Source organism: Xyrauchen texanus, chromosome 2 (genome assembly GCF_025860055.1).
Source record: "Xyrauchen texanus isolate HMW12.3.18 chromosome 2, RBS_HiC_50CHRs, whole genome shotgun sequence".
Lineage (NCBI taxonomy): Eukaryota > Metazoa > Chordata > Actinopteri > Cypriniformes > Catostomidae > Xyrauchen > Xyrauchen texanus.
This window is the reverse complement of record NC_068277.1, coordinates 53,478,321-53,499,712: the sequence shown is the minus strand read 5'-3', so window position 1 is coordinate 53,499,712 and position 21,392 is coordinate 53,478,321. Positions and strand designations below refer to the sequence as shown.

At 37.3% G+C, this 21,392-nt stretch overlaps 1 protein-coding gene across 1 annotated transcript in view; it reads right to left on the bottom strand.

Moving 5' to 3' along the window:
• Positions 1-380: 380 nt before the first annotated feature.
• pcxb (pyruvate carboxylase b) overlaps positions 381-21,392 on the bottom strand; it is a 299,005-nt gene continuing 277,993 nt past the window's right edge. The window contains exons 18-21 of the mRNA XM_052091332.1: positions 19,983-20,162; positions 10,507-10,755; positions 6,542-6,682; positions 381-3,364 (exon numbers count right to left, since the gene is read on the bottom strand). Of these exons, the coding sequence (XP_051947292.1) occupies positions 3,113-3,364; positions 6,542-6,682; positions 10,507-10,755; positions 19,983-20,162 (822 nt within the window). The 3' untranslated portion in view covers positions 381-3,112. The remainder of the gene's footprint in view (positions 3,365-6,541; positions 6,683-10,506; positions 10,756-19,982; positions 20,163-21,392) is intronic.

The following is a 21,392-nucleotide window of genomic DNA, read 5'->3' as shown; positions in this document are numbered from 1 at the left end:
GTAGAGTGACATTTAATGAAGTTTTGCAATAGTTGCCATCGTGTCCAGGTATTTGGACAGTTTTTTCATGATTATGTAGAGATTTTGCTTATATCATGTTGAGTTAGTCGAGACCATGCTGTCTTACTGGTATAGCACATTTTTATATCTTTGACTGCATCAAAGCATATGTGGTTCTGCGTCCAGACCCCAGGATTGAGAATCACTGCTCTGGCCCACATGTGAGTACAGTTAACTAGGTCATTAAATTCACCAGCACTGTATAACAAACCATTAGATTCTCAGTACGTTTCACTCAATTAGTGTGTGTGTGTGTGTGTGTGATTTTATGTAAAAGTGGAAGATGGAGAGATGCACATATACATTTTTATTTTTGCTGTAGGTCTTTATTAAAGATCTCTGTAATAGACTTCTACAAAGTACAACCATCTGGGCAAAGTTTAAAACAGAGGAAAAGTCAGAAAGCAATAAAAACAATCAGTTTGATCAATTGATTATAATTCAAAATAATTGCTAAATGTTCTCGGTTCCCCATCCATGTACAGAATTTTAAAAGACGTTTACTATAAACAACAAAATTAACAGTAATTAGCTCAAATACAAATTACTCAAATTAAATGATCAGAAAATGGCACAAACCAAGAGGTTATTTCATTGTTTTATACAAAAACCTAAAACAAGTGTTTATGTTTAACTGAACATCTTCAAAGAACACTAGCAGAGACTATTTAGCAGAGACGAGCCACTTCTATTAAAACAAATGGGAGAAATTGGAACGCCCAAAAGTCAACCGATTTAGAAAGGAAGTCCTGCCTTAAGGTAAAAGAGCCAATCACCTTTTAGATACAGACATTGCCTGTCAATCAACTCGAGAATGTGCATGTGCATTTGCTATACTAGCCGGTAAAATTGCAGTTTTTTTTTTTTTTTTTGCGAAATCTGAGGTAAAGAAGCACAATTGCTGTTTCCAATGTTGTCAGATTTAACTGATGATTTGAAATATGTTCTTTTATTGCAATCTTGAGCAACAATTTTGGAGATGTGTTCCCCCACTCGAGAAGGTATGCACTTTCATGCCCGGAAATGGCTTCACGAAAGCGTTCTAATGATGGCCGCCAGTTTACAGACTTGCTTGAAAGACTTTGACACTGGCCCATTCTGCATGTGTCTTTTGGTAACCCTGTGTCTGTATGCTTGTGTATGGACTAATGTTTTTTTTTTTTTGCATACACGTGAAATCAAAAACAATCCTTTTCAAGCACATGTTCATATGCACAGTCACAGACTGTTTTCATAGGCTTGGGGTGAAAGATAATGGAACTACACATTCACACACGTTCTCTCCCCCTCAAATCCTGATAAAATAAGCATAATGTGTGGAAGAATCACTTGTAAGTCAAGTGATTTAATTAAAAGCCTTTGAGGAATGTTGGCACAATGAAAGATGGCTGTATCCTCATTAAGCCATTGATAAGCGAGCCAATGTTAAAGATTCAATCAGTGGGACTGAATGCATCCAAGACCTCTATATACAATCACCCTTGTCCTCTGGTCATTTTTAGGTTGCATCAATTTCTTTTAATAAGTTTGCCCATGTTCAATTGGTGAACTTTAATTTTCGAATGTGGATCCTAATTTAATTTGATATCCACCTTGAAATGTCACAGTGAGCCTTCTATATGCGACTATAATCAAGGCTTATGCCATGGTAACAAGTATGAAATATCTTGTGCAGCATATTTCAACAGTTGAAAAATAAAATGACTACAGACTCTTCCACTTAATGGTCGACCATAATTACAGCCTCTTTTACAACATAAAAAACTGAGCATGGGACATAAATTACAAAGCATTTAGCTTAATGAGGGAATCATATTGTTTGAGCTTTTAGATGGGATTTATGTAAACATTTTCCACAACCACGTTTACAAAACAACTTCTCTATGCTGCCCTGCTGCCGTGTGTGCTGGATTTGTCTACAGCACTACCGGTTGAGTTATGACTTGCTGTTCACTTACAGTGGCAGCATGAACCTGAAAAGTCCCATGGTGCAAAGAAGGTAAGAGTGGTTCTAAAAGGAGGGCGGGATGGAGGGAGGGAGCGGATGAGAGGAGAAGGAAATAATAAGAATTTTGTCATGCAATAACTTTCAAAACCATTATTATTACACACACATTTGCCACAGTGCATTAGCTAGGATCACATTCCTTATAATGAGCTTGTCAAAAATAATGGGTGGTTTCGAAATAGAACAATTTCAATACAACATTGTTACGCTAAAACAAACATTTACACGACCCAACAATTTGAATATCTCATGTGTTCAGAATTACTCAACTTTATTGCTTTTTCCAAGAAGTGCAATGGCGTTACCATGACGACACTGTGCTTTAATGTGCATGTGCATCTACTGGAATATTTGCTGGTATTAATATTTTAGACCTTTTAAAATTGATTTTATGCTCTACTAACATTACATTAATATGAAACTGCTGTTCCTCTTAAAACCTTGTACAGAAACTGAACATGGTGTCTCTTGTGCACACAAAAACATACACACATACCCTGTTATATGAATGTAGAGGTTGTCATCAGAATCCATAACAAATCTTGGTAATTTTTATATATTATTCAGTCACTTATAAAAAAATTACGATTTGTCTGGGATATACAGTAGATGTCATGTGGCTGTGAAGCTGTAAGTCCTATATTTATATTCATTAAGACACTAGTGGGAGTCTAACACTGTCCTCTGTGTATTAACAGAACTATGACTGAATACCAAAGAGTGAATCACTAAGACGTCTGTAGCTTCTGGTTACAGGCTATCACCACTTTACATATTAACTTCTATTCTTTTAATCTAATAACAACTTAAACATCTGTGTTAAATGAATCTGGCTATGAAAGCTCAGTAAGACTGTATGAATTTTACACCATATTGGGAATGCAAAAAATCTAAACTTTCAGCAATTACCTTCAGTCCAAATTATACAAGATCACTCATTTATAAAGTAAAAACAAACTAAATCCTTCCTGTTCCTTGCTATGCTTAGCGCTGCCTTCCCTTTCTCTATTATCTTCAACCTCTAGCCTCTCTAACCTTTAAACGTTATTCCGTTATTTCCAGAATGAGATCGTCTCCTTCCAGATTGCTGTCTGCTTTGATGTACACCTTGGATATGATGCCTGATAGAGGAGAGTTGACAACTGTCTCCATCTTCATGGCGCTGAGGACGCAGAGCGGCTGACCTTTCTCCACCTTCTGGCCCTGCTTCACCTTTACTTCCAAGACCTTACCGGGCATAGGAGCTCCAACCTGTCCCCGCACATCCTTCAAGGCTTTAGGGTGGAAGTGCATCTCCTGATGGAGCAGAGAGCCGGATGAGTTGGTTATAGGGGAGATTGAGGGTAAAAACAGTAACATAGACTACTTGCAATCTACATAAGATCGTCTGGTATAAGACACTTACATAGTATGTGACATAAAACAGTTTTTCCATTAGAGCCCAGATTTTACATTACATCAAGTAACAACCCAACGCAGTACTAAAATTGTTTAGCCCCAAAAGGACAAAAAGGTGGCATTAAATGAATCCATACAATTCCAGTGGTTAAATCCATGTCTTCAGAAGCATTATGATGGTGTGGGTGAGAAACAGATCAATACTTTTTTTAATAAATCAACACTTTCACATTCTTCTTTTGTTTTTGGCGATTCACAGTCTACGTGTATTTTGCCACCTACTGGGAAGGGAGAAGAATTTGATGTAAAAAAAGATGCACACCTATCATATTACTTCTGAAGACATGGATTTAACCACTGGAGTCATATGAATTACTTTTATGCTGCCTTTATGTGCATTTTAGAGCTTCAAAGTTTTGGTCACCATTCACTTGCATTGTATGGACGTACAGAGCTGAGATATTCTTCTAAAAATCTTAATTTGTGTTCACCATAAGACACACAGAACTCGAATGGCACGAGAGGGTGAGTAAATGATGAGAGAATTTTTATTTTTGCGTGAACTATCCCTTTAAATGAAGTTCTATATGAAAGTTATCAACATAATTGGATGACTATTTGATTAATTACTGCTGAAAAAATCAGTTGAATAAAATTTTATAAATAAAATACATTTTACCACCCACATTTAATTGTAATAGTTTAATGTAAATTGAGCAGTGTAATGGTACACTTACACGACAACGATGTACTAAAAAGGAAAAGTTTGTCCTTTGCGTTTTTGAAAAGTTTCGCGTACAGACGACAATGTTGTTAAAATGATCCCAGTTCACACAGGTCCACGAAAACGACTAAAAACACTGTATTATGCATGCAAAGCCAGTAGTTGGCGATGCCACTTTCTAAAGAAACACTACGCGTCTGCGCACATGATCATTCTTTCACAGAGCGGTGAATACAAACAAGATGGCGAAAGCATCGTGCAATTTTTTCTGGACGGACGATGAGGTTGCTTTATTACTACAATTGACTATAAAGCACACCACCTTTTTAAGGATTCCAACTGGTGGTCTCATGTTGGTCTGTTCGCCCTGGAGGTAAGGACGAAGTTCTCAAGTTCATGCCCATAGACTGAACACATAATACGCGTGCGCATGCCGTCATCGTTTTCACAAATCACTTTTTTATTTTGTATGTTTACACAGAGACGATAAGGGCATCATTTTCAAAAACTTGCACTTTGAAACCTGTTTTCAAAACTTTGCACTTTCAGGCCACAAAACGCCGTTGTCGTGTAAATGAACAGCCAAAGCACATAAAAAGTTTTTAGTTGAAAACGTTGCCATGTAAACGGCGCGCCGAATCTGTAATGAGCCTAATTTACATAGAAATGAGGTGTGTTTGCGTGGAAAGGAATGAAAATGACTTCATTTAAATATTGAAGAGGCAGCGCAATTTCAGCGCTGATTGCGCCCACTAAATGTGATTGCGGGTTGTTAGTGAATAACATGCAGGAATTTGCACTAAAATACCATGCACAACTGTTTAATGGATCTGCCCCTGAGTATTTGGCTTCTAAATGTCTCAAATGATTTCATGTTATTGAAAGCGACTAATTCCCTCAGCACAATCTATGTTTTTCCACATTGCAATTGACCCTGAATTTAAATGAATTTGGGTCATGTTTTGGATAGTTGTATACAGGGTTGGGAGGGTTACTACAGATTACAGAATACATGCTTAAAAATGTAATTTGTAACGTGTTCCATTGGATTACTTAAATTCAGTAACGTAATCTGAATAATTTGGATTTCTTCAACACTGGCTGTTTTTTTTTACTTGTTTTGATTATAAAAAGTAAATAATAAGTGAAAAAGTAAGACAAAATACCCTTAAATGAAAAATTAATTTCTGAAATAAGTCTAAGGATGTTATGCAAAGTAAACTGATCTTGTTTTAAGAATATTTACAGGAAAATAAAAATAGAAATTCTCATCAAGAATAATATTTTTTCAGTATATCTTTGCTCTAATATCAAAGGTCTTACTAGAGAAAAAAAACAAAATAAAAAATATATATATGTGGATTTGAACGTGGATTTTCTTGATATATTATTGGTTATTGTGGCTGATAACGCATTCAAAAGGGCTAGAAATAGCATTATAGCTTACCATAAAGGTATATGTTCACGTGACATTTTACACAATGTTAACTATTTCTGCTGCTCCAAACTTACTTCAAAACCCCACAGAGCGCTTTTCAAACGCTCCTCGGATCGCATCATTTATATGAATAAAGGTTTTCCAACTGAATAGACTAAACATGAAACAAAACAAATAACAATACAATTCTAAGTAATCTCTTCAGTAATCAAAGTACTTTTTGAATGTAACTATATTCTGATTACCGACGATTAAAATTGTTACTGTAGTGGAATACAGTTACTGATATAGTCTATTTTAAATATGTAATCCCATTATTCCGTTACTCCCCAACCCTGGTTGTACACCCTGATCTCAAGCAAGAAAGACAATCATATTCAATAATAATGTCGACATACTATAAAAAAACACACACTCCCAGATAAGATATATGAATATGTTTGTTTACAAGATAGAAAATGTGTTGTCATGTTTATATTCAGGATAGATGGATGTAGTTAAGAAATCATCTTAGACATGTATTAGATGAGAAAAGTGTGAGATCTTCAGTTTTATCAAATCATGCTGCAATCTGCCAAATTATATTTTTATAAACTGTGTGCTACAGTTACAGCTGCTATGTGTTGGACATTTCATTTCTACCCAGTACTTTATTGATTTTGTTTAGAAAAATGTGCATTCTCCAACTTGATTATTAATAAAAAGATGTTTACAACACTCCTGCCTCTAAGTGATAAAAACCTATGGCAGTAAGAGCAAGATCATTTTTAGCTTATGACTGAAATTATTCACACCTTGAGATAGAAAAGGGAACATTCGCAACACGAATGATTGAGTGTACTGCTTGCGTCAAGATAATTGCTTTTCAGTGATGAAACAAACCAATCTAGAGAGGAAAATAAACAGTGGTTACCTTCATTGCCGCTGCATCCTTGACCAAGACGGAACGCAGCTGGCCATTGAGTTCAAAAAACACCTCTCTCTGACCAGACTTGTTCAGGTCACCCAAGGCCAAGGCTTTGATGTGCAACGTTTTTCCTCTCTCCAACTCAACCTGTGAGAAGAGACACGAGAGATGAAAAAGGAGTGAGACATTATGCCCATCTCAAAAAGAAAGTATATAGATACTGTATAAAAAAATATGATGCAGTGATTGAGTTGAGATTTATGCTGGTGAAAGTAGAAAAAAAGAAAAGGAATCAAAAACGGGTTTGGGCACAATTTAGATAGGAAAACTTGAGCAGAATAAAGGCAGATTAAAGGATGAGTAATTAGCACAGGCCTCTGGGAGGCTGTGGTTCTGTACCATGTGCTATTTGGCTGCGGAGGGGATGCTATTTTGGTTTGTGCCTGCTTGCACCTCAGTGACAGCTTAATATGGCACATGCTAATCTACGCTAATCAGCCACGACTAACATCTCATTTGGACAGCCCTACCGGGTGAAGAAACACACCGCCAAATAACTTCAGCCCCTGAGAAATCTATGATTAAGCATGTTAAACGAGGCCAAATTTGGTCCATTTCAAAAGGGTACAGAAAGACCTGATTTAAAATAAACCAGGCCAACTTATAATCCAGAAATGCAAGCAAAATGTTCAATCTAACTCACATTTCCTTAGTATTCAAAGTAAAGTAATTTTTAGATGAGGGAGGTTCTCTTCCACTCTTGATCTCACTCTGTCTCAGAGTGTGATCTGCTATTCGAGTTCTACATTGCTGTCATGGTACCTGCAGTAGGACTCAGGCAAGACAAATTCATGCCTGCCAGGTATCACCCATTTCACTTGCTATGTTTCTTACTGTAGAGCACTTTGGTTCAACTCCTGTTGTTTTAAATGTGCTCTATAAATACATTTTGACGACTTTTGACTTGACTCATAATGGGTTTTTTAAGAGCCAGCACACTGCTAAGCTCTAGTCAGCACATTAAGAGGCACCTCAGGGCTCAGCCAGATAGATATTCAGCAGCACAATAAAAAGAAGAAGCATGGAGTAAACTACAAACGTACAAGCATGCAAACTTACAGTGTCAAGCAGTTAAACAGATACAACTGTTAAATATAATGTCAAATGTATTCAAATTACAACACTTTTTTTATGCACACAAAAAGAACCTTTATGCTCACAGCAATATATTTTGAACACAAAGAGGCATAGCATTCAATATTACTATGCTAATCAATTTTACAACCACTGAATTTATTAGGGTGCTTATAAACTTTCTGAAAGTGGAGGTCTGCTGAGGACACAGAGAAATCTCATTTCGAAATTCTTCTGGTGAGAGAACAGTCTGGCTCTTGGCTGAAGCTTAGAAGGTCAAATCCCATGGTGTTAGAAATGTATTTAGATGAACTGCTGTTTGCTGTATTCTGCCGCACACCTGCACACCTACTTATTCATGCAATTATCTAACCAGCCAATAATGTGGCAGCAGTGCAATGCATAAAATCATGCAAATACAGGCCACAAGCTTAAGGTAATGTTCACATCATCCATCAGAATGGGGAAAAAATGTAATCAGTGATTTCAACCATGGCATTGTTTGAGTATTTCTGTAACTGATGATCTCCTGGGATTTTCACGCACAACAGTCTCTAGAGTTTACTCATAATGGTGCCAAAAACAAAAACATCCAGTGAGTGGCAGTTCTGTGGACAGAAATGTCTTGTTGGTGAGAGAGGTCAATGGAGAATGGCCAGACTGGTTTGAGCTGACAGAAAGTCTATGGTAACTCAGATAACCACTCTGTACAATTGTAGAATAAAGAAAAGTAGCTCAGAATGCACAATACTTTGAACCTTGAGGCGGGTGGGCTACAATAGTAGATCACATCGGGCACTTTATATAAATAAAGTTCTCTGTAAGTTCATCTCAGGACACGTACAGTACACACTACAAAGTTTTGGGAGTGACAACCGTATTTAAATGAGTCACTCCTGAATATGCAATGGTTGACAGAGTGATAACCATTGTAAGGCTTCAGTGTCTGTAAACAACAAACATAGACGGTATCCGTTTAACCTTATTTTTGACCAAAGTAGTTTTAGTGACAAGAGACATTAAAGGAGCAGAAAACCCAAAAATGAAAATTCTGCATGACCGTATGACTTTGTTATGCAAAACAAATGGCAGTGGACTGTCAATGGTTGTATCATAAAACTAGTCAATGTGACTTGTGCGTCATATTTAAGTCATTATTCAGTGAACTGTCCATTGGGCGTTCATGAGTGTGATGAGTTCACACAAGAACTTGCGTTGTTTAGCCATGTGTTTATGCTATTTAATAGGGGTGTAATGATTTGCTCTGACAACAATACGTTTTGGGATAGGGAGAGAGGTGCCAAAGTGTTAAAAGGAGGCACCTTGTCAAGCTCGTTCAAGAGAATTCAATCACACTGTCATGCAGGACTGTTTGCAGCACACACCATAAGAGAGAATCTTTTAAAAATATATTTTTGTGGCTGCTACATGCCATTGACCAATCATAGGTGAATTTAATCAACTGGTTGGTTTCCTTCAGAACAGTCTGAAATCGCTCCCTATTCCCTATATTTTGTAACATTCACATTAAAAAGAATGAATGGAGTGTTTTTGTTCACAGCCAATGTTTGCAAACCAATCACATATACTTAAGCTGAGTTCTATTTGGGGTTAAACTTTTTTATGAAGAAATAACAAATTTTATGGAGATATAAAAGCAATATTAAAATAATATATCATAGTCAGAGAAGAGGGCAACAATGAATTTACTTTGGTCAGATGATTGCAAAACTTTTCGAATAATCACAGAAAGATGAACTCGGCAGCATTCATCCATCCATCCATCCATCCATGCACTTTATCTTATGTAGGTTCTTGGGTTTAACTCGGCCACATAAACTTTCAACATTTCCAAAAGTGCTTTCTTTCCCTTCAATCTCGCATCCTCCACATACAGTATATGCCTGTTGCGAGAAGGCTTGTGTAATATGACACAGTTTGATGCACCGCAATGCATCGACACATTTCTAAACCTCTCCTTTTTTAACTGCATTCACTCGATCATAATGTATAGTCTCCACTAGGTCTGGCAAGAAAAACCGTGGTGGAGAGAGATGAAATTGGCAAATGAATCAAGAAACATGTTGTTTCAGTGATTTTCTAGCACCTCAGATGAGCTGTCAGTGTCCAAATAGAGTGACGTCAGTGCTTAAACAACTAGTTCAGTTCAGTTATGCACTCACATCACAGATTTAATGTAAATGACTAAATTTAGGCATGAAAATCTGAATGGAGCAAGCTGATTCTTTATCAGCTCTCTCAAATGTGATATGTCAAGCCAATCGGATAACATGGTGTAAGCGTGTAATAGGGTAGCCAATCAACTTGCGTACTCCCTCTTTGCCTAACATTTAATTTAGCTCAGTTTGCAAGTAAGCTGGATTCATAGTAGTGTGCTGTGAGAGTTTTCCCTCAAACCCACTTCCACTCCAGCTCCACAGGTCTAGATCTGCTACATGGTGATTGCATTTATGTCTAATGGTGCAGCAGCAACAGCTTGTCCAAATATTTAAATCAGTATGTCTATATATGTTCTAGCAGTATCATGTCTCCATACTTGCAAAGCAGCAGCAGTAGCAGCAGCAGCAGCATAGCAGATCTAGTCTGCCAAGACCAATATCCTATGAATATCCTACCCACAGTAACATGCTGAATCTTTCCGAAACTTATCATGACTGTCACAACCTGCATTTTTCAGGAGTGTATTTGGTTGCAGAATGCATTTTTCACTCTTGTGAATAACTGAACTTTGTGTGTAACAAATGGGATTCAACACTTAGAAGAGGAGTGACAACCATATTTAGTGTGTAAGTGGCCTAAATATTACAGGGACTAACCTGAAACTCCTCTGCGATTTTGGGGCCATCCAGAAACAGACGAGTATTAAGGCAGTCCACCGGACCGAAGTTTGATGTGAACTCTTTGAACTCTTGGAAGACCTTAGGGTACATAGCTGCTGACATCACATCTTCAGGGGTAATGTCATTACCATGTGCAGTTTGCAGACCAGACTCAAGAGCCTTGAAGTCCAATGGTGGAAGTGAAGCCCCTGGACGTCCTTCAATTCGAGGTAAAGACTTCAGTACCTTGAAGAAAAATCAAACTTGTGAAAACTTCAAACTTATGATGTGCATAACTGTGGTTGCATAATCAGAGTTCCAGCCATGTACATCTGAACAAACTCTTAATAAAGCTGATGAATTACAGTGAAGATTTTTTTTTATCTGAAATGGGCTGCTCATAAAATCCCATTCAGGTTTTAGATTATAACAGCTCAAGAACAAGAAAGCTAAAGAATAATCGGAGAACTCTCAAAGGGATATTTCACCCAAAAATGTATCATTTTCTTTCTTCTGTGAAACACGAAAGGAGACTGACAGCCTCCTCAAATTTCACTTCCATTAAATATTTTTTTCCCATACAATGAAGGTGAATGGTGGCTGGAGCTGTCAGTCCATAACATTCTGCCCAATATATATCCCCTTGTTTGCAACAGAGGAATGAAATTCATACAGGTTTAGAAAGCATGATAGTGAACCCTTTAGGCACATGGTTAACATCTCTCTGGTATCACTTCCGCAACTCTGGGGTTTTCAGCACAGATTCTTTAAAGGATAACATTACCCTAAAGCACAAGCATAAAAATGTATCAAATTAATCAACAGTAATACAATCTGCTCTTTGTCCTATTGCCTACTTTTGCAAGCTCGAACATACTAAATACATCATTAGCGCTGCCAGAGTCAGTGTTAATTAACAAAGGCAAAAACCACTTTGATAAATAGGTCAATTGCAAAGGAGAGTCAATATGCCACTAAAAATACTTGATTCGTTATGGGCAAGAACTTGCTGATTTTGAGTGTTGGCAAGGCAACCACAGTAAAATGACACTATTTTCTCCTTTCTGTTTCACAGCAGTAAGAATTAATTGAGAAATTATCCTTGGAATTGCACTGAGAAACAGTCCGGTGGCTAACGGGGGCAAGTTGAATAGACTACACAAACGGGTTGGTGAAAGTCATGTCAAGTCAACTTTATTTTTAAAACGAGACAGTGAAAAACAAAACATTATTTTATAAAAGGCTCAGCAGCCCATTTTGTTATTCAGCTACAATTCTAAATTGAAATGGCTGCCTGCAGTCCCAGACCACCTATCTTTTGAATAAATTGCCACTTAATAGCAGTTTGAGTCATAATTTCAGGGCATATGGGCCCTTTTGTTTGATGTGTCCTATAGGTTTATTTTTGCAATTTTGTGGCTCAGTCACCTCATCTCAGCATTTGTGTTCAAGCTTATTGAAGAGGCTAGCTATGGGGGTACAGAAGCTCATACAAGTGCTACTCTCCTTTTAATCCCTCTTTATTCTCATCACTCCATCACTTGAAATTTACAGGGGCATTTATTTAGTTTCCCTCTTTATCGTTTAATGCATTTAGTCCTGTGAAATTGCTGATTCATGACAATTTTAATTCCTCAGAACTGAGAGGTTGTTTGCATTAGCACATGGAGATAGAGTAACAATAGAGTAACATGGATACGCAGAGTCCTGTCTGGTTTATACCATATGAGGTGTTTTTGCACAAGCTTTGTAAATCCTCATGAAATCAGTTGTTTACATCTAAATCTCCCACAGCTACCACTTAAAGGATTGTTAAAGGTCAAGGTAATCTCTGCTCCAAGTCTAAAATCTTGTTCCACTCTTTTCATGCAAAGGATCCTAAAATATGATGATCCACTTGCAAAGGACCACCCATCCTAAAATATAAAGGCAGCTCTATATAATGACCCTTGTAAATAAGTGGCTATTATATTGTCATTGTAAGACAACATTTTCATTGACATTGCAATTGCTGTATAAACCTGAAGGAAGCCTTTATCAATTCAGATTACCTTGATATGCATTCTTTAGAAAGCAGAAGAAAACAGTAAAAATGTCAGGTTCTGTGTGTCAATTGTTTTTCTGAAAATGTCTGCAGACCACCTAGCACCCCATAGTCCCCAGTTTGAAAACTCCTTGACATAAGTAACTAAACTTAAAAAAGAATAGGGAATTAAAGTTGTATAAAAAGTAAGAAAGAAAAACTACAAAGCTACGGCTTCCCAAGCTTGATGTGATGAAAGGAGCTTAAGAAAAAGACTGCATATATTTAATAGCAAGTTAAACCTTATTATTTATTATTGCTTATCTACTTTGTTATTACCATAAACTATCATGACAGCAATTGTGCTCTTACATATAAGATGGAGAAAGACACTTTCTAAGACTCTTGACATCTACAGTACACTTACAGTAGACTGTCTGCATCTCTGCTATATGGCTTCAAATACAGTGCTGTGGATTTCCAGGAGGTTTACAGAAAACCCTAAAGAGAAGTTTATGGAGTCTTGTCAGGTTATATAATTTGATAACTCAAAAAATAGCAGTTACTATATCAGACATCTGAAGCTGGAGAAGTTGCTAGGATAGCTGTTTCCTTCACAACTGTTCTTTTGTGCCAGGTGAAAGGGAATATTTGAAATTGTTGACACAGACTGGAAGAAGATGAAATTTGCTCCTTTTCTGCCTGAGTCATCTATCCCAATCCAAGTGTATGAATTTAGGCTGTTTGTCATTCTCTACAGTTATAGCCTGACTGAAAATATTGCTCGGGGAGATTTCATGTGTTAAACCTTTCTCCCAGAAAGATCAATAAAAGCCTGGATAAAAAAAGGTCCACCAAAATAGTAGGGGAGAGATTTTAGTGTCTGTGGCCATTAATCACCAGACCTACAGTAAGTCTGTCAGTAAAATTAGAATAGGTCCAATGATTCTTTATGAAATCGTAAATCTTAAAAGAAAAAAACAATGCTTATTACACAGCTTTCTGGAATACTCAATTCTGATTGGTCAATGGCGCCATCTAGCAGTCAGATATATCTGAGTAACAACCGCATATCACTCTGCGATATCTACAAGCTAGTACAATTATTTTAATTAATGTCCATTTATTTATTTGGCAAGTAGTCTTGTAATAAGCTGGATAGTGAGCACTCAGAAAGTAATTTTCGCAAAATAAACACCACCAGAACTCAAATACAAACCACAGGTGTACATCAGCTGTTCAGCGATTTCTTTATTCTCACATAATAAAATAATTCCAATATAAATCATTATTTCATGTTCATTTACCTATTTATTTGGCTAGTCGTCTTGTAATAAGCTGGATAATGAGCAGTCAGATAGTCACCAAAACTCTGATTCATACGGGAGGTGCAAATCAGCTATTTTAGTGAATTCTTCTCAAATAAAAACATAATTTCAATGCAAATCAATATTTCACATTTATTTATTTATTTGGCTAGTAGCCCTGTTAGAAGCGGGATGATGTATAGTCTGCATCGAATCGGATTCCTGATAACCCTGTCAGGATTTATTTTGCAATAACAACTTGCTGACTGTACATTATCCCATACTAAGTGACTTATCGAGAGCATTCATAATTCAAATTATTTCTAAAGTTCTTCATGAAGAAATAGCTTTACTAAATATGTCATTTAATACACAATCTATATTTATAACCCCTTGATTTCTACTTTCAGAAATATTTCTACAAAATCCCTTGAACCTTTCCATTGAAATTGGCGTAAAGAGATCGCATTTAATTGTCTGAAAATCCACCAGGAGTTTTTCTGCTCTCCATCTGTTTGAGAGTGCTTTCATGCTCTTTAGCTATCAAAGAGACTCATTTCACTGGCCAAAATCAAATTTGTCATGAGTGATGGTTCCTCATAGGATCCATAGGAGAGAAGACTATACAGAAGTGGATTGTAATGGTAACCGTAACTGATGTAGCCATTAAACAGAGACAAGCTTTTTGATTTGTGACCTGAACATATCTTCCTCTGGTTGTACCTCCAAGCGAAAGGCATAATTGTTCCAACTTTGTGAATATTTCCGCAGCAAGTGACAGATCATTTAGAGCAATGTGCAGAAAAATTACAGCAGCTATTTACCTAAGGCGGTTCTGTGTGCGCATAAACATCAATGAGCATGTGTGCATTATTTGTGGACTATTTTCTCTAACTTTGTCACTGACCTGTCCTTGTACCATGCTGATCCTTTCAGCCCATTGTGAATACTCATTAGAAATGAAATCCTGACAGATGACTGTAGAGGAAGTGTACATTTAGTGCATTAGGACTGAGCATATGGGCTGTGACAGTAATGGTCTGAGAGTCTGGGAGTATTGAAAGGGACGAAAAGCACCGAGCTGCCATTTGCACAGCACCTCTGAGCCCCTGTCTCAGTCAATCCATCAATCAATCCCTTATCCGCCACAGAGGGAAAACTTCAGATGAGTATTATGACTCTAGACTGGTGAGGACCTCAAATGTGTTAGTATAGAGTCCATTTGGTTGATTATCATTAACAAAGATTGACAGACATTGACAGACCGAATATGTCACCATTGCACGAACCTACTAATAGATGATCTGTACATGAGGAACAAGTACTACAGGTGGAAAGATTTTGGGCGAAATTTAAGCATTACAAGCACTCTGAAAAGTTGTTCTACATTATATTAAGTACAATTGTGACTTGCGAGCTTCTCACGGCATCAGCGTGTAGTGCCAGCGTTCTCCAGACAACACTCCACAATTTTTTAACTCAATGTGACCCTCCCTCCCATGGTCACCTCGGTCCTTCTAATAAGTGCGTAAGTGTCTCTGCTTTAGTTGAGCCAATTATTAGCACATTCAACCCAGCTAATGCATTTTGAATAATACATAAAACATACTGATTAGTGTATGGCGGAGATCCCTGAGGATCGCCAGTAAAGGGTTTAAAGGCTTTTCTCTAGGCAGAGGCATGAGACACAAAAGAGGGCTCACCAATTCTATTAGTCACAGTAGATGCAGTTCAAAGATGCTTCACGCTTCATTCAGTCACTCATTAATTTGACAGCTTTTGAGGCCATTTCTAAGCCAGGAATATGTATGTGTATATGAATGTGTGTTTTTTTTGAAGGGTTTCTAAAGATAGAGTGGTTAATTGATCTCAGGACTGAGACTGTGGCAATGTTTAATTGAAGTGTCTGCTAAAGTCACTAAAGTGACGTGTGTATAAAGGAGGTGTTAGAAGATTTATCCCCTCAAGCTTCTTCTAACTATGTTCATAGACAAAATGCTTTCCTACATACTTAGAATAAGATGACACATGCGTATATAAAAGCCAATATTATGCTTTTTTTTTTCTTTAACAATTAACAGATGAACTTTTGATTTATGCATAATTTGTTACCATTTTTATTAGTGTGTAATAAATGGAAAACAGTGCATAGACTGCTGGACATGATGGTGCTTAACATGAGGTGCATGACATATTTTGATCATACCAATGAAACTGTGCACATATTTTCCCCCCTCAATCTATTTGAGTGTGTGTGTGTGTGCATGCCTGTAGGAGAAGTTTGCCCACTCTTATCAGTGTTAGTCCAATGGTTTGTAATGCAGAACATCTGGCTGAGTCCGGATGAGCTGATTAGCAGAGATAGAGTCACAGTTGAAGAGAGAGTCACTGAGGCTCCAAGGTCGCATTGCAGGAACCTTTTCTACCTTATATGTCGAGTTTATCTGTATTTCTCAAATACACCCATACACACACACACACACACACACACACACACACACACACACACACACACACACACACACACACACACACACACACACACACACACACTGTACGCAGCCCATTCCTTGAGCTGAAGTGGTCTATACCCAGGTCAGATGGCATAACATCATGAGCCTCTTAAAAATTCAGCGTTACTGCAATGCGTTCATTATGGATTATGCCCTAAGTCCACTGTTTAGAAAGTGTACTTGTGCCCACTTTTATTTAGTCAAAGCAGGTGACACAACAAAATAAGTAATTATCAGTGTAAGATTGATAAATTAAGTATTGAAGTGAGCCTTTGGGGTGTATAATTGTAATGCAGTGTTGTCTATGCTAGGAAAGTAATAAAAAGTTGTGAGAGAGTAGGTTTAGATATGGATTTTGAGAACAAGCCATTCCTAACCAGACGCGACAGTTTTTCAGTGACAGGCGAAAATGCTGCATGGCACAACACGATTAGCAATTCAGAAAATATTTGATGCTTAATATTAATATAACTACTGAATGGGATTTTGGACCAATGACATTTTAGTGGAACTATCCAACATAGTTTTATTTGACATCATGGTTTAAGTCAAAAAGTTAGATTCATGGAAAGATAGCTTTTACTCAACCTGTTCACATACCTACATTTTTGGAAAATGACTTTTACGTGCATTTTCCTGGAAAAATAAATACTACAGGCCTACAACGATAATGACTTTTATTCCCTTTCTCAAAAATTAGGAGTATAATGTTAGATTGTTGGTTTATACATTTATTTATGACATCTAAATACTTTTACTATAGCACATGACTTCATGGGAGATGCAGTTGAACATTTGTTTTACATAAACAGCTACATTTACAAGCTTGTTCAAGCACAGTCAAATTAGCTAGATCAACTGATACATCATTGCAAAAGGCCGGGGAATGAGTACAGAGTACCAAAGTCAACAAAATGACATGTTTGCAGGAATTGCATATTTTACTCCTTTTTTATCTTATATTTGCTTTTATGACACTATCAGTAAGGTTTAGGTTTAAAGGCATTGTTCAGCCAAAAATAAAAATACTATGTATATAGAACATAGATTATATACATTATGATCGAAGGAGTAAATGCAGCTTAAAGAGGTCTCGTGTGAACTCACTGCGCTCATGAACGCCCAATTGACGTCAATATGTTCACTGAAAAATAATTATAGGGATAGTTCACCCAAGAATTTTTATTCTTTTATCGTCTAATCACCCTCATACCATCCCAGATGTGTATGATTTTCTTTCTTCTGCAGAACACAAACAAAGATTTTCAGAAGAATATCTCTTCTCTGTTGGTACTTACAATCCAAGTAAATCGTGACCAGAATTTTGAAGCTCCAAAACATTAAGGCAGCATAAAAGTAATCCATACGACTCCAGTGGTTAAATCCATACTTTCAGAAGCGATAAAATAGGTCTGGGTGAAAAACAGATAAATATTTAAGTCCTTTTTCACCATAAATCTTCACTTTCACTTTCAAAATTGGAAAAAATTTGAAAGTGAAAATGGAGATTTATGTATAAAAAAAAGGCCTTAAATATCAGACTTTTTCTCACCCACACCTATCACATAGCTTCTGAGAGTCCTATGGGTTACTTTTATGCTGCATTTATATGATTTTTGGAGTTTCAAAGAAAAAAATCTGGGATGGCATGAGGGTGCGTAAATGATGACAGAATTTTCATTTTTGGGTGAACCATTTCTTTAAGGTTTAGGGTAGAGATGTAGGTTTTGTTGATTTAAAACCTCATTTTTTGGGAGAAAATGTAACCCACTTTTACCACCATACAGATATTTTACCTTGGAACTGCCATGTAAAGAACAATGTCATATCATTTTGCAATATTATGTAATTTTGAACGAGATCAGCCTGCTTTTATTGCTTGTCCATTTGTCATGTCACGCTTGGTTAGGACATGGTGTGACAGTCTCAGAACTAGACTAGATGTAGTGGAACTAGCTGGGAGAACTACATAAACTTGCAACAAAACTTCTAATCACGTAGCAACTTAAGCAATGAAATATATGAGGTGGATTGTAAAGAGTGAAACATTCATGTAGAGACTAATATCACAAATATCCTTGTTGCCTGCTGCACTAAAATGCCATTATTTTGCTCTTCCTAAAATCAAACTAGCTGGCAGTGAGTGAATGATCTCACACTTCTGTGTGAGATAAAGCTAGTTAAAGTCGACTGACACTCATAAAAGTAAGGTGGTTGGAGCCATTAATTTTTTTTCTCACCAATTTTCTCCCCAATTTGGAATGCCCAATTCCCAATGCGCTCTAAGTCCTCGTGGTAGTGACTCAATCCGGGTGGCGGAGGATGAATCTCAGTTACCTCCACGTCTGAGATGTCAATCCATGCATCTTATCACGTGGCTTGATGAGCGTGTTAACGCTCGTGTGGAGGCTTCACGCTATTCTCCGCGGCATCCACGCACAACTCACCACGCGCCCCACCAAGAGCGAGAACCACATTATAGCGACCACGAGGAGGTTACCCCATGTGACTCTACCCTCCCTAGCAACCGGGCCAAAGTGGTTGCTTAGGAGACCTGGCTGGAGTAACTCAGCACGCCCTGGATTCGAACTCACGACTCAAGGAGTAGTAGTCAGTGTCTTTACACTCTGAGCTACCCAGGCCCACCAGAGCCATGGCATTTTAATAAAAATGCCCTTCTAAGACATGGAATTGAAGTCAGTAAGTTCTAACTCTTCAAAATCTCTGTCTCTCTGTTTTTCTGTCTAACTGTCTGTCTCTCTCTCACTGTTACTCTGGGGGCACTTACTCCATAGGGCTCTCAAACAGCATTTGATCTTTCATTTTTGGACTTCAGGGTGCTTCAAAAGGATTTGTCTGTCAGTATGTGTATGTGCCAGCGAAACTGTAAATCTAAGTGAATTTGCCACTGTAGATGCAGAGCGTCTGTCCTCAGTAACCACTATATTTAAAAATAAAGTGAAAGTCTCTCCTGTGACCTCATGACTGTAGATGTTCTGTGTGTGTATGTGTATTACAGAGGATCTATCGCTTTGACTCTGCATGTATTCTTTTCTCAGTGAGTCTTTCAGCACAAAGAGAAAGAAAAGCCACATCTACCGCTGAGAAAGAAACTGGCAAGTGACAGCTTTATTCATACTTAGACCTAGTGTCTCACATTTTCTGTCTTATCCTCTCTTTTCCTCTATCAGACATATAAAACAAACTTTGTGACGGATGTGCACAAATCTCTTAAACTGTCTTTCTTTCACTCTATCACTCCCTCTCACCTTTTAATTTTTCTTTTTCACAATCCTCCTTTGTTTGGCAAGGGATTATTCATGAACAAAACCACAGTCACTCTCAAAGGGAAATAAATTGCTTATGTTTCTCCTCATTTTCAAGTGGCTTTGGATGAAAGTGCTTGCTAAATGACTTATCATAAATGTAACGAAATAGGCTCCATTCGCCAGAAAACATCTCTCTGAAAAATAAAGTGTCACTTTAAAATGTCACACATGCATTCAGTTCTCTAACTGCATAATTGATCTAACGAAGGACTATTGTTTAGTTTGCGTGTCTGAAAAGTCTTGCAAAATACAGGTGACCATAATTGAAGCAAGTTTTGTTACAGCAGCGGTGTGATCTCACCTTTGACCTGAAGGGCTCAGGGAAGCCTCCATGTGGTATTCCAATATGTCCTTGCAGGAACTCCACAACAGAAAGTGGGAAGGAGAGCTCATCTGCTCTCTCTTCTACCTCAGCCCTGGAAAGGGAGTTCTGAACCATAAACTGAGCCAGATCACCCACAATCTTAGAGGAGGGGGTCACCTGAAGAAAGTGAGAAACAGACAGAAAGATCATTTTAAATGCAAGAAGTGCTCCTTTCTTCTGAATGCTTATAAAATCAAGTTTACATAGCATATTTCAATGGGAAGTACTGAAACAGAAAATCTACACACCAAAAGACACACTAGATGTAGACCGATATATCGGTTCTGACGATTAATCAGTGCCGATAATTGCTTTTTTGGGCCCTGGAGAAGTTTTGACATGCCTTGACATTTGTGCTTTTTTCAGTTGCTTAAAAACATATTAATGGCTAAAGTCTGATAACTATCGGTTATTGCCAAAAATCTATGCCGATAGTTGCCAATAGCTTTTTCATAATTTCTTCATTTCAAATAAGAGTTCAGGCTTTTTTAAGCATAAAAGTCCCACGTTATGCACCAAATCTTAATTGTGTCTGGTTATTATTGTGATTTTGGCTGAACAAAAAACTGCATCTGGGATTTTATTCATTTTCCACACTTTGCCTGCCATAGTAAATAAATAATATAAATATATATATATATATATATATATATATATATATATATATATATATATATATATATATATATATATCGGTTATCGGCCTTTGCCACCACCGTAGATATCGGTATCGGCAAAATCCCCTATCAGTCGACCTCTACTGAAATCACCCCCCATTTGTTCCAAATGTACAAGTTTCATGTGCTTGATTTTTCCAATAATAAATAAAGCATAATAATAAAATCAAAACACAAGCATATTACAGTGCTACAATCCCCAAACTAGAGAATATGAATTGGCAGATTTGGCAGAGATCTCTTGACCATTAGAAATAATGGGCAGCAACAAATTCTGACAAAGTATGGACAAGCATAGAGAATCACAAACAATACCAGAACATAGAGGAGGAATGAATTGTGGACAGGCCAGGTCACAACAATAGAGGTTAACAGTCTTCTTAAACTTAAATGTGAAAAACAACAAATAATAAGATATAAAAATATCACATCCTTTTCCAAATCTGTTTTAAACTTCCTCTTAAGGTCACTCAGACTTACACAATAAAAACTGACTGTGTGAAGAAGGATTCAGAAGAGAGAGAGAGAGAGTGGCTTAAGAAAGAAAACAAGGGAGTGACAGAATGAGCGAGTGGTGAGGATTGTGTGGGATTTGAGAGAACGAAAGACATGCGGACTGAAGACGGGAAAAAGCACAAGATTAAGGAGGGGAATAAAATGTTAAATGTCA